This window comes from Marmota monax, unplaced genomic scaffold (genome assembly GCF_021218885.2).
Source record: "Marmota monax isolate L192 unplaced genomic scaffold, Marmota_monax_Labrador192_F-V1.1 WCK01_AAM20220418_F8-fsc00263, whole genome shotgun sequence".
Classification (NCBI taxonomy): Eukaryota; Metazoa; Chordata; class Mammalia; order Rodentia; family Sciuridae; genus Marmota; species Marmota monax.
This window is the reverse complement of record NW_026693408.1, coordinates 263,804-277,909: the sequence shown is the minus strand read 5'-3', so window position 1 is coordinate 277,909 and position 14,106 is coordinate 263,804. Positions and strand designations below refer to the sequence as shown.

General features: G+C 35.4%; 1 protein-coding gene across 8 annotated transcripts in view; it reads left to right on the top strand.

Annotated features, from left to right (window-relative positions):
* Positions 1-14,106, top strand: part of Cnot6 (CCR4-NOT transcription complex subunit 6) — a 76,890-nt gene that overhangs the window by 15,968 nt on the left and 46,816 nt on the right. For all 8 annotated transcript variants that reach the window (XM_046457072.2, XM_046457069.2, XM_046457074.2 and 5 more), the window contains exon 2: positions 12,109-12,222. In XM_046457072.2, coding sequence (XP_046313028.1) covers positions 12,111-12,222 — 112 coding nt within the window. In that variant the 5' untranslated portion in view covers positions 12,109-12,110. The remainder of the gene's footprint in view (positions 1-12,108; positions 12,223-14,106) is intronic.

Sequence of the window (14,106 nt, the reverse complement as noted above, 5' to 3'; positions counted from 1 at the left end):
GTTTGAGCTCTTCCTTTTTATATCCTTTAATTTCTTTCTTTTGTATAATTGCTCTGGCTAGAGTTTCCAGGCATATGTTGAAGGGAAGTGGTGAAGAGGACATCCTTGTCTTGTTCCAGTTTTTAGAGGGAATGCTTTCAGTTTTACTCCATTTAGAATGATGTTAACCTTGGATTTAGCATATATAGTTTTTATAAAGTTGAAGTGTGTCCCTACTATCTCTGGTTTTTCTAGTGTTTTGAGTGTGAGTGGATGCTGTATTTTGCAAGTGCTTTTTCTCCATCTGTTGAGATAATCATTTGATTTTTGTCTTTAAATTTATTGATGTGATTAATTACATTGATTGATTTACATATTTTGAACCAACCTTGCTTGATCATAGTGCACTATCTTCTCTTTTTTTAATATATACATTTTTTTTTAGTTGTAGAGGGATGCCAATACCTTTATTTACTTATTTTTATGTGGTGCTGAGGATCAAATCCAATGCCTAATAAATGAGAGGTGAGTGCTCTGCCACTGAGCCACAATCCCTGTCCCTGCACTGTCTTTTTAATAAGTTTTGTATGCAGTTTGCCAGAATTTTGTTAAGAATTTTTACATGTATGTTCATCAGGCAAATTGGTCTGAATTTTTTCTTTCCTTAATGTATCTTTGTCTGGTTTTAGAGTCAGGGTGATACTAGCTAGCTTCAAAGAATGAGTTTGGAAGGGTTCCCTTCTTTTCTATTTCATGGAGTAATTTGAGGAGGATTGGTGTTCTTTGAAAATCTGGTGGAATTGAGCTGAAAATCCATCTGGTACTGGGCTTTTCTTTTTGGTAGGATTTTGATGGTGTATTCAATTTCATTGCTTGAAATTGGTCTGTTTCAATTTTCTATGTCCTCCTGATTCAATTTGGATAGGTCATATGTTGCTAGAAATTTGTCAGGGTTTTCTATTAGAGTATAAATTTTCAAAATAGTTTCTGATTATTATCTGAATTTTGGTAGTGTCCATTGTAATATTCTTTTTTCATCGTGAATTTTAGTAATTTAAATTTTCTTTCTCTTTCTCTTTCTCTTCGTCAACTTGGCTTAAGGGTTTATCAGCTTTATTGATCCCCCTTCCCCCAAGAATCAACTTTTTTGTTTTGTCAGTTTTTTTGTTTGTTTGTTTCAATTTCATTGATTTCAGCTCTGATTTTAATTATTTCTGGTCTTCTGCTTTGGTGTTGATTCCCCCAACCCCCTGCCCTAGGGCTTTGAAATGTAATGTTAGGGTATTTATTTGGTGACTCTCTGTTTCCTTAATGAATGAACTCAATGCAATGAACTTTCCTCTTTGAACTGCCTTCATAGTGTCCAAGAGATTTTGATATGTTGCATTACTATTCTCATTTACCTCTTAAGTACTTTTTTTTTTAATTTCATCCCTGATTTCTTCTGCTATTCATTGTTTGTTCGGTAGCATATTATTTAGTCTCCAGGTATTAGAATAGCTTGTATTTTTTTATTTTATCCTTGATTTCTAATTTAATTCCATTATGATCTGATAGAATACAAGATATCATCTTTCCTTTATTTTTAGTTTCCTAAGAGTTGCTTTTTGGCAACTCTTTATTTGAGAGAAGGATCAGTGTGCTGCTGAAAAGAAAGTGTATTCAGTCATTGATGGATGAAATATTCTATATATATATCTGTTAAGTAAATTATTAATTGTATTTCTTAGTTCTATAGCTTCTTTATGTACTTTTTAAAATCTTTTATTTTAATTTGTTATATATGACTCAAAAATGCATTATAATTCATATTACACAAATAGAGCACAATTTTTCATATCTCTGGTTATATATAAAGTATATTCACACCATTTGTGTCTTCATACATGTACCTATCCATCACATTCCACCATCCTTTTTACTCCCATGCCCCCTCCTACCCCTTTGCTCTATCTAGAGTTCATCTAAACCTCCTGTGCTCCCCCTCCCAACCCCACTATGAATCATCCTCCTTATATCAGAGAAAACATTTGGCATTTGGGTTTTTTTTGGGATTGAATATTGATTTAGAATAATGTTGGCCTGGGGCTTAGCATATATAGCTTTTATGATGTTGAGATATGTTCTTATTATTTCTATTTTTTTCTTTTTTTAGTGTTTTGAACATGTATGGGTGCTGTATTTTGATGAATACTTTTTTCTGCATTAATTGAGATGACCATATGATTCTTTAAGTCTATTGGTGTGATGAATTACATTTATTGATTTTTGTATGTTGAACCAATCTTGCATCACTGGGATGAACCCCATTTGATCTAGGTGCACTATATTTGTGATATGTTTTTGTATTCAGTTTGCCAGAGTTTAATTGAGAATTTTTGCATCTATGTTCTTAGAGATATTGGTCTACAGTTTTTTCTTTCTTTGATGTGTCTTTGCCTGATTTGGGAATCAGGGTGATATTGGCCTCAGAATGAGTTTGGAAGTGCTCCTCTTTTTCTATTTCATGAAATAATTTTAGAGTATTGATTCTTTAGTATCCATCTGGCTTGGGCTTTTCTTGGTTGGTAGGCTTCTGATGGCATCCTCTATTTCCTTGCTTGAAGTTGATCTGTTTAAATTGTGTATATCATTCTGATTCAATTGGGTAACCCATATGCCTCTAGAAATTTGTCGATGCCTTCGATATTCTGTATTTTATTAGAGTACAAGTTTTCAATAATTTCTGTTTATGTAGATGCTCCATTGTTTGGGGTATATTTAATTGTTATGCCTTGTTTTTTTATTATTATTTTTCGTTGTTCAAAACATTACAAAGCTCTTGACATATCATATTTTGTTATGTCTTGTTGATACATAATTCCCTTAGCCAATATGAAATGTGCTCCTTTGTCTCTTCTGATTGACTTTGGCTTGAAGTCTACTTTATCTGATATGAAGAAAGAAACCCCTTTGTTTTATGAGATCCATGTGAATAATATTTTTCCCATCCACTTACCTTCAGTCTGTGGATGTCTTTGCACATGAGGTGAGTCTCTTGGAGACAGCATATTGTTAGTCTTTGTTTTTTAATCCAATCTGTCAGTCTGTATCTTTTAATTGATGATTTTAGGCCATTTACATTCAGTGTTATTAAGAAATGATTTTTATTCTCTGTCATTTTTACTTATTTCTGGTTTTTAATTTGAATTAGTTTCTCCTTTGATTGACTATTCTTCTAATGTAGTTTCTCCCTTTATTGGTTTTCACTTTTATTTTTCACATCCTTTTCATGAAGTATCACATCGGGTATGTTTGGTAGTGAAGGCTTTCTAGTTGTGAATTCTTTTAACTTTTGTTTATCATGGAGGGTTTTTATTCATTATAAATTTTGAAGTTTAATTTTCCTGGGTATAATATTCTTGGCTGGCATCAATTTTCTTTTAGATCTTGGTATATATTATTTCAGGACCTCCTTGCTTTGAGGGTCTGGGTTAAGAAATCAGCTGAGATTTGGATTGTTTTCCATCTAAATGTTACCTATCATTTTTCTGTGGAAGTTTTAAAAATTCTGTCCTTATTCCATATGTTAGGCATTTGCATAATAATGTGCCTTGGTGTGGCTCTGATGTAATTTTATATATTGAGGGTCCTGTAAGCCTCTGGAATTTGATTTTCCATTTCATTCATCAGTTTTGGGAAATTTTATAATACTAGTTCATTAAAAAGATTGTGCATTCCTTTCGCTTGTATATCCAAGCTTTCATCTATCCCGATAAATCTTACACTTGTTCCTTTCAACTTAGCCCATATTTCTTGGAAGTTCTATTCATGGTCTCTTAACATCTTTACTGCACAGTCAACTTTATTTTCAAGATTCTATATTTTGTTTTCATTGCCGGAAACACTTGTCTTCCAAGTGATCTAGTCTGTTGATCATGCTTTCCATTGACTTTTTAATTCCTTCATTTTAAGGATTTCTGCTTGATTTTGTTTTTCAGAATATCTGTCTTTATTGGAGTGATCTTTCACTTCCAATATTTTCTCTCTGATTTCACTGTTTACATCGTCCTTATCTTGCAGATTAGTTTACCTATGTACATTTTAAACTTCTCTGACATTTTAAACTTCTCTGACATGACTTCCACTGTGTTATTGATGGATTTTGGTATTGGAGTATCTTCAGTTTATTTGGGGTGATTTGTTCCCTTGCTTTTTCATGTTGTTTGCATGTTTATCCATCTAACAATATGGGTCTGAGGCAGAAGATTTTCTATCCTGTACACTTATAGTGTCTCTGAAGGTTTCCAGTACCTCATCATTTAGGGGGGAGACATATAATAACAACAATCAATGCAAATAATATACAGCATTAAACCAAATAGTTGCTGCTGTGGCATCTACAGTGTTAGTTGTCACAACAAACAAATGATTTGATCAGTTTTTGCCTATAATAAAAACATTAAATTCGCAAAAGGGTTTACAATTTCAAATGGTGGACAGGAAGAAAACAGAAATAATATAGGATGTGATGATTATGAGGGAGTAGGAAAGATGATAGAAGTTACAATTAAAGGAAGAGTGAAAGAACAATAGAAATTGGCTGTCAGCAGAAGATGAGAGAGAATCAAGAGAAACTGTGTGAGAAAAAATTATATAAAGTAAAAATTTTAAAAATTAAAGGAATATAAAACAAAGCTGAAATAGACTAATCAAACATCCTAGTCATCAAAAAACTGATCCATGAAAAATAACTGCCTTCAAAAATGCTAGAAATGAGAATATAAGTATATATAAATGTCCATGAATCATTAGTCACAATAAAACAGAAAAGAGAAAAAGTAATCTTGATAAAAAGTTAAAGAATTATTTCTGTTGGAGTTCAAAAGATTTTCAGCTTCTCAAAGTATTAGGTGGGGCCTTCTTGAGCATGATGTCCCACTCTCTGGGTGGATTGTTGGAATGAGAGAGGTAATCCTGTAGGTGGAACTCCTGGAGGTGGGGTTTAGGCCTACGTAGGCCCCAGGCTTTTCACTGAATACCGTTTGGTGTGGAGATTTTACATCAGCATACTTCCAGCAGTTGCTGGTCCACACTGGAAGACTGCATCCCAAGGATCTCTTGAATTCCACATGTGTGGTAGAGGAGCCAATTCTTAGTACACTATATCACCTATGGACCCCATATTTACTGGTCTTGTGTTCAGTCTCCAAACTCGCCCCTGTCCCCACCCTTTCGAATTCCTGTCCTGGTGTGTCTCTCCTAAAAGCAGCTGGATTGGGAGAGGCGGGGGAGGGGGGGATGAACCAGGTGGAAACCTGGCCAGTATTCCCTGTACAAACCTCTCTCCTCTTTTGATTTTTTTCCCAGTCACTTAGGCGCACTCTGTGTCATTCAGTGTGGGTTTACCAGGCCTGCATTTTGGGCCAAACTCAGGTTTGCCAGGAATTGGCTCCTGCAGCTCCTGGCTCCTACACCACAGCTGCAAAATGGTTTCTTCCTTTGTCCTCCTCATGCAGCCAGGAGATATGGGGCTTCTTTTTTGCACAAGGATATTGTGCAGCACACCTTTTAGTTTAGTGAGGTGTGGTGTCTTTGATCTCTAAACTCTCTGAGACATGCTTCAGGTCTCCTAAAAGTGTGGGTTCCTTTAATTTTTTTTATTCTTCTACTTTGCTCATGGAGAGACTGCTCTGCCTGGGTCCTCCAGCCAACAGTATAAGCTGTGGGCACTGCAGATTTCTTCCTTATTATGTCCAACCTCCTAGTCTCCGATCTGCTTTGAATGTCCAGTATTAAATTCCAGTAACATTCTCCTTTTTTTCCTCTCAGCTTGCTGAGAAGCTGCCTATTTGTTTCCTTGGTTTCACACCAGAGCAGCCAGGAAAGTGACCTTCTCTATACTGCCGTCTTGAAACCTCAGCTTAACTAGTTATTAAATATTTTCTCTGTTCACAAATTGTTCTTTAATTTTGGTTTATGAATCCAGTATAGGAACCATGCATTGCATTGGAATATGTCCCTTAATTTCTTCAAATCTAGAATATTCTTTTTTTTTTTCCATTTTATTTTTATTTTTTTTTATTGGTTGTTCAAAACATTATAAAGCTCTTGACATATTTCATACATTAGATTCAAGTTGGTAAATCTAGAATATTCTTGATACCAGCTTGTTGAAGACAGCATAAAGGTTTACCTGCAAAAAGTCCCACATCCTCATTTTGTCTCATTGTTCTTTTGGTGTCCGCTGGCCAGTTCCTCTAGTTTTTAATCAAGGCATGAGCATTGATGACCCAGTATCTGGGTTTCCCAACAGTAGTGTTGATAACATTGACAAAGTGCAACAGTTTATTCCTCCATTAAACATTGTCAATAAATTTGTAGCCTGTGTGGTAATGTTACTGTCAGTGCCAATGTTTAATCTAGTTTATATATTTCTTACCTGACTGATGTTCATTAGGAATTACAAAATGATTGTACATCATAAGATTGTTTTGTTTTTTAATTCTTTCATACTTAATTTATTAGGTATCATTCATTAATAAAGTAAGACTCCTTCAACTTGGTTGTTTTGATTACTCAGAATACAGTTCCCTTCTGAAAAGATAATCACTTGAATCTTACTAATTTTTAGTTTATTCCCTATTTCAAATGCTGTGTGCACATTCTTTCTTTCCCTCTTTACCGTGCCTTTATTACCATGGTAGTTTTCTGTGCTAATAATTCATCATTTATATCACTGCCAGACCCTTTTCTGCACCATAGATAGGATCATATTTTCCCTCCTTTGTATTGTCTTTCTTTTTTTGAGGTGCTCATAGATTTTTATTAAGTGTATTTCAGTTCATTATAATTGGGATTCTTTTTGCTCAAATTGTCATAACTTTGGCCAGTAAGGAGGATCCCTTCTAGCAATTCTTGTTTTATGCTGACATGATGACCCTATTAGACTTAACTTTTTGGCACTGAGAGATGCCCTCAGGGTGATTTCATACATTTCCTGTCCCACACTTATAATTGGCTATTTTACATAGAACTTTGCTTTCTTGATACAGTAGTCCCCCTTACCCTCACCCCCGCCCCATCACAATTTCTCTTTCTGAGGCTTCTTTTATCCATAGTCGACCATAGTCCCAAAATAGTAAATGGAAAATTCCTTAAATAAAGAAATAAAGTTTTTAATTGTACTCTGTCCTGAGTAATGCATGATGAAATCTTATGCCATCCTATGCCCAGAAAGTGAATCATTTTTTTATCTGGTGTATTCATTCTATATGTGCTACTTACTCATTACCATCTGGAATATCAGATTGACTATTAGTACCACAGAGCTAGTGCTCCATTAACTTTTATTTTACTTAATAATGTTCTTAGAGTGTAAGAGTAGTGGTGTTGGCAATTTAGATATGCCAAAGAGGTTGTAAAGTGTTTCCTTTAAGGGAAAAGATGAAAGCTCTCAGGAAAGACAAAAACAAAATTGAATGCTGAGGTTACTAAGATCTAAGGTAAGAGTGAATCTTCTATACTTGAACTTATGAATAAAGAAAAAGAAATTTGTGCTATTAAACCTCAAACTGCAAAAGTTACAGCCACATAAGTGCTTACTTTAAATGGAAACAGCATTAAATTATAATGCTCAGGGCTGGGGCTGTAGCTCAGTGGCAGAGCACTTGCTTAGCATATGTGAGTTGCTGGGTTCGAACCTTAGCACTACATAAAGTAAACAAATAAAGGCCTTAAGAAAATTATACTGTTCAGTATTGTCCATGGTTTCAGGAATCTACTGGGGTTACTGCAACATACCCCCCACACAGATAAGAGGGAACGACTATATTAGAGATCAGAACTACTATATTAGGAGTACTCTTATTCCAGAGGGTAATATTTCTTCTGGAATGCTGAAGTGGATAGTTAGAAATAAATTAAAAATTATGAATTTATATTGAGTGTCAAATCAAGTTGTTATTAGTGTTTTCATTTACTTTCCTTGATTTATAAAAGTTCTATTTTATTTATAAATGTTTTTTTTCTAACATCATTAACATAAGCACTTATTTGCTTAATCCTACCAATAGCATAGTTAATGTTCTTTTCACAGCTATGTGGTTTTTCATAGTATGGCTGTACAGTAGCTCATATAACTGTATGTTCTTACTGGTGGTCATTTAGGTTGTTCACTTTTTTTTTCTTTCAGAAACAATGCTCTTGTAAATTAAGTACTTATTTAGAAAAAGCATATGGATTGTATGTTTTCTTAGTAATTGTTTATCTAAGAAACTCCTTAGTATATTAGTTTATTATAATAGTTCATTGTGTATTATTAGTTTATGCAAATAAAGTGATTGGAACTGTTCACCTGGTGATCAGAAGTTTGGAACTTTTAGCTCTGCCCACTGACTTCTGGAAAGGGGAGTAAAGAGCTGGAGATGGAGCTATGTTAACAACTATTGAACAATAATCTTTGAATGAGCTTCTTGGAGGTCTTAGGAAATTGGCCTGCCTGTATTGGACATGGGAACTTCTCTGTCTTTCCTCCATATGACCCTGTGATACCTCTTCATCTGGCTGTTCATCTATATCCTTTACAAAATCCTTTGTAATAAACCAGTGAACTTAAGTAAAATGTTTTCCTGATTCTGTGAGCTATCCTAGCAAATTAATTGAACTCAAGGAGGAAGTAGTGGGAACCCCAGTTCATAGCTGGTTGTTGATCAGCAGTATAGGTGACAGTCTGCTACTTAATATTGCATATGAAGGATGGGTACTATGGGAATGTCCCCTTAAACTGTGGGGTCTTATTTTTAACTTCAGATAATGCCAGGAGTGGGTTGGATTATAGGACAGTCAATTGATGTCCACTGAAGAATTGCTTGGTGTGAGGAAAAACTTTCATACCCCAAGTCACAGAAGTGTTTATGTGAAATATGAGAATAGAGAGAAAATGGTTAGACCTTTCTTTTATGGTGGGTTCTTAGCACTTCTATTTTCCCCGTAGAGATTTGTTTTGAAGGCTGGGTTTTTTCTTTTTGCTCATAGAGATAGGGAGAGGCAAGGCTGTGACATGCCTTTTGACTAGGGTCAACCATGATTAGTGGGTTCAGTTCTTGTTTTTATGTATGGGGAAAGCTCCAATATTTGATTGTCCCCGATTTTGGTTGAGCATAAGTTTGATTCCTGGTTTAAAACCAAAAAAGACCTGAGACTGTTTACTCTCCTTTCTGATATTCCTATATTCAACAGATATTTCTTTTCACTTGCCTCAGAACTAGAGGAAATTAAAATATGCAGCACTTAATTTCAGGGCTCTAACTAGGGAACTGTTAATCTTACAGGGGATCTATAGGGGACTGAACTAACAAGGTGAAACTTTTTATACTTGTCTTTTTTGTCTGTATTCTACTCTACTCCCCGCCCCTTTTTTCTTTTAGTTAGCTTTTTTGCTGCTGTGACAAAAAGAATAAGAATAATTGTAAAGGAGGAAAAGTTTGTCTGGGGGCTCATGGTTTCAAAGGTCTCAGTCCTTAGGCAACAGCAGGCTCTATTCCTTGTGGCTTGAATTGAGGCTAAATATCATAGTGGAAGAATGTGGCAGAAGGAAGCAGTTTACATGATGATCATGAATTAGAGAGAACTCTATTCACCAGATACAAAATATATACCCTAAAGCCACTCCCCAATGACCCACCTTCTCTAGCCACACCTTACCCACCTACAGTAACCACCCAGTTAATCCCATCAAGGGATTAATTCACCCATTGGGTTAAGGCCCTCATAACAGTCATTTCTCCTCTAAACCTTCTTGTGTTGTCTCACACATGAGCCTTTGGGGAAACACATCCAAACCATAACATGAGCCATCCTTAATTTAAATGCCACAGAATAGTCTTTTATCTGTTGTGTTATGGTTTCTGTACTGTGCACTACTGATTTTTCTCAGGATGGTTGTAGATGAGTCTTTAAGCTGTTTCATAAATATTTAGTTATGAAAGCATGTCTTTCTAATAACTATGATATTTAATATTATTTGTTTTTCTTAATGAAATAATTATTCCAAGACAATGAAAAAAAATGTTACTCTGAGGTCTAGATCAGGGATGGATTTTATGTTGCCAGGATCAATAGTGTTGTCTAGTATTGGATTGGTAGAGTAGGAGATTCAGTAATTAGGTGCTATGTATCTGCTGACTCTGGCCTGCTTATTTATTTATTTATTTATTTATTGTGTGTGTGTGTGTGTGTGTGTGTGTGTATATGTTTGTATGTTGCAGGGGACCAGGATTAAACTCAGGGCACTCAACCACTGATCCACATCCCCAGGCCTATTTTGTATTTCATTTAGAGACCAGGTCTCACTGAGTTGCTTAGTGCTTTGCAGTTGCTAAGGCTGGTTAGCTGATCCTCCTGCCTCAGCCTCCCAAGCCATTGGGATTATAGGCATGCACTCAAACGCCTGGGTGGCCTATCTATTTTTAAAAATATTCTTTGGTAATTCTTTTGGAAAGTTTTCAAGTCTATTTTGAGGGGGAGGACTTATTATTTTTAAATTGTAATTTTCAGTGACATACTGTGCTTTTTTTAAAAAAAAAAATATATATTTTTTTTAGTTGTAGGTGGGTGGACACCATACCTTTATTTTATTTATTTATATGTGGTGTTGAGGATTGAACCCAGGGCCTCACACGTATTAGGCGAGTGCTCTACTGCTGAGCCATAACCCCAGCCCCATACTGTGCTTATTAGAGGACAAGTTTGTTGATTTCAAAACCTTGGGGAAAATCCTCAAAATTTTATATATCCATATATTGTTTTCTCTGCCTAATCTCAATGCTGTACTTTGTTGGATTCCCAGGAAAATGAATAACCCATGTTATTCATCAATGGGCAGATGTGCTCTTGCTGTTCCTTCTTGCAGGAGCTTGATTGTTCAATGTGCTATAACTTTTTAAATTCTATTATATATATATATATATATATATATATATATATATATTTTTTTTTTTTTTTTTTTCACTCTTTAATCCTCAATTTCAGGGATTTGAGAAATAGAGATGTCCTTACTGCTTTGGAGTTTAGATTAATGGGTGTCTCAGATTTTCAGATAACCATTCTCACATGAAAAAACAAGAAAAAGAGTGACTAGCTACCTTGGCAGAAATTATGACTGATGGAATGGAATGACCACAGGTCCAGGCCCTGGTTTTCAGATCTTTTTAGTTCAGCAACACTTCTCTAAAGTGTGATCAAACATGGGGATTGATTCACACTAAAGTCACATAAGATTGGTAATCAGACTTCTGAACTTTCACTGAGAAGTCCAGTACATAGTAGGACCAAAATATTCAACTGTTTAGAATAATTTTTTACAATTTCTTGATTTTATTTGGAAAGCTAATGAAGATTAAATGATTGTTTTGTAAATAGAATTTGATCAGAATCATGGCATTTCAGTGTTGTCCTCAAGCTCTGGTAGCACTTATACAGCATTTTATATTTTCTAGGTTATTAATTGTATATTGATGTCATTCAGAAAGAGCACTTTAACAGATTCTCCTCTATACAGAACCATATCACTTTTTGTATTGGATTTTAAAAATCAGTCTAAAAACTTTAGTTATTTTTTCTTCTACACACACACACACAAAAAAACTTCCATGGAAGAGAACAGTTTTGTTTTATCAGTATATAGCAAAACCATGTTTTAGATGTGCTATTGTTTCTTGGGCAGTCTCACCATTTATATTTTTCGTTATTTCAGACAGCTTTTAAAAAAGGATTATTTACCTTTCTGTGCATTGACTAAACAAAATCCATTACTGTGCTTGAAAAAAATAGTTCTGCTTCCCATCAGCAGGGAGACAACATAATATAATTTTAACTTTTAGTCAGACACAAACAAAGCTTGGCTTTCTAACAGTGGGGATATTCCTTAATCCCTTTTGGGCTTCTGTTTTCTGTTGGTAAAATGGAGATAATTTCAACCCTGCAGGGAGAATTAGCAAAATGCTAAATCTAGAGAAGTGGAAAGGGAAACTAAGAGAAATGATATCCTGGGAGCCAAATGAAATGTGTCTAGGAAGGAGTGATTACATCAGATGCTGATAATAAAACAAGTAAAAATACTGATAAATGGTCTTTGGTTTCTTTTTATAGGCATGCCCAAAGAAAAATACGACTCTCCTGACCCTCGGAGGATGTACACAATCATGTCCTCTGAGGAAGCAGCAAATGGAAAGAAATCACATTGGGCAGAGCTTGAAATAAGCGGTAAGACATGGAAGCATGAACTTATGATATGGAAATTAAGATATGATAGAAAATTAAGTTTTATAATGCCAGTACACAAAAGAAACAATAATTATGGTTTATATCTAATAATTTCTGTTAGAAACAGGAAAGTTCAGTGGAATGACCATGGTTGAGTCAAAGTTCAAACCCCATTTGTTATTTATTCTCTCAATATATTATTCTTTTATAAAATCAAGATGATAATATCAAAGATGAAATGATGATAACTTGTGGAGTGTTTAGTGTCCAAAAGTTTGTTCTGATGGGAAATGGCTATTCTGTATAGGTTTGGGAATAGATTTATGTCTCCTTACTCATTTGCATTCAGTCTCTTAGGACAGCTTTATTCAAAAACAAAATCTTAATAATTTGCAGCAGATAAGTTTCATTCTGTTTTTAGTGCAACTTGGATATATTCAAAGAAATATATGTGCCTGTGGACCCACTAAGAATATTTGCCGGATTTCTGTTCTCAGAACTAAAAGGCTGAGGGATTACTCCAGGGAAATTGGGCTGACTGGGCTGTGCAAAATAACCACACAAGAGACACAAATACCTTTTTCTTTGGGGTCGCTGTGACGGCTTCTCTGACCTTAAGGGTCTGCAGGAATATATATATATATATATATAGAGAGAGAGAGAGAGAGGGGGGGGGGGGGGGGGGGAACGCACTGACCCCTTTTATTGAGGAGAAGCTATTCAAATGAGGCAAGGTGTCAGGTTTCAGGGGACTGAGTCTTGTCTTCATGATGTTCACTGTCAGCAGGTTGACTGACATCTAGGTAGGCCCACACCCAAGGGCACAGTAAGAGAAGGGGACATACAAGGCACTTCCATGGAACATTCTATCCTAAACAGGGCAAGGGGTTATATTACAAAGGAACAGGTGAGCATAGCTCCACCCATGGGGCTATAAGAAGACATGCCCAGGCACGAAGACAGTCACTGGAACCCTAGAAGAGCAGGGCAGTCTAGCAGCATGGGTGCCTGATGCCACATCGCCCAGCAGGGGAGTTAACTCAGTCAGATTCAAGGTTGGTCTCCCACAAATATTCTTTCCCCAGTGCCCCTACTCATGAGTATACAGCCTCTTTAAATATTTCAAGGTAGTAAAGGGACATTGTTACTTCTCAGGGCAACCACGCTAAAGAAGTTCTGTGTACCTATATTTTCTTTCAAGGATGCCTGATTTTTATCTGATAAAAAGTACAGAATATTCTCTTCTTTTGACTGACCTCTCTTGTGTATTTTAATTTAATGTAGCAGACATACTGAGTAGATGTTGTGTATGAAAATTTTTTACCTGGCACTGTGTAGATGGAAAAAAACAAAAGTCCCTGTGTTTATGAGCTTATGACATATTAGGAAATGAAAGGAAGGGAGGATACAACTATAAATAATAGACAAAATATAATTACCAAATCTAGATGTAATAGTGCTATACCTGAAGGAAAAAGAAAGTAATGATGATAATAATTCTTTGTGAGCTCAAAATTTCTGATTTATCTGTTGAGTAAACTTAAATACCCTCATCTGTTGGAGATTGATACCACCGGTGTCTCTGGTTTTCTCTATTTTGATATCTAGAATGCTGTATAATTAAACCAAGTTCACTTTGGTAAAACTCTGATCGAATTCAGGTTTAAGCTCTTTGATAGGCAGCTATTTTACAGGTGGTGGCCTGTAGGTGATATTGTATTTTTTCTTTATCACACATGGGATCTGAACACCTTCTTTTCTATTGCTGTGTTTTGCCCATTGCCATTAATTCTTTGAGGGCTGCAAATAGTGATATTCTAATTCTAGCATTTCTTTAGCGGAAATATTTTATAGAGATTTCCCTTCCTTTACTATTTGATGTTC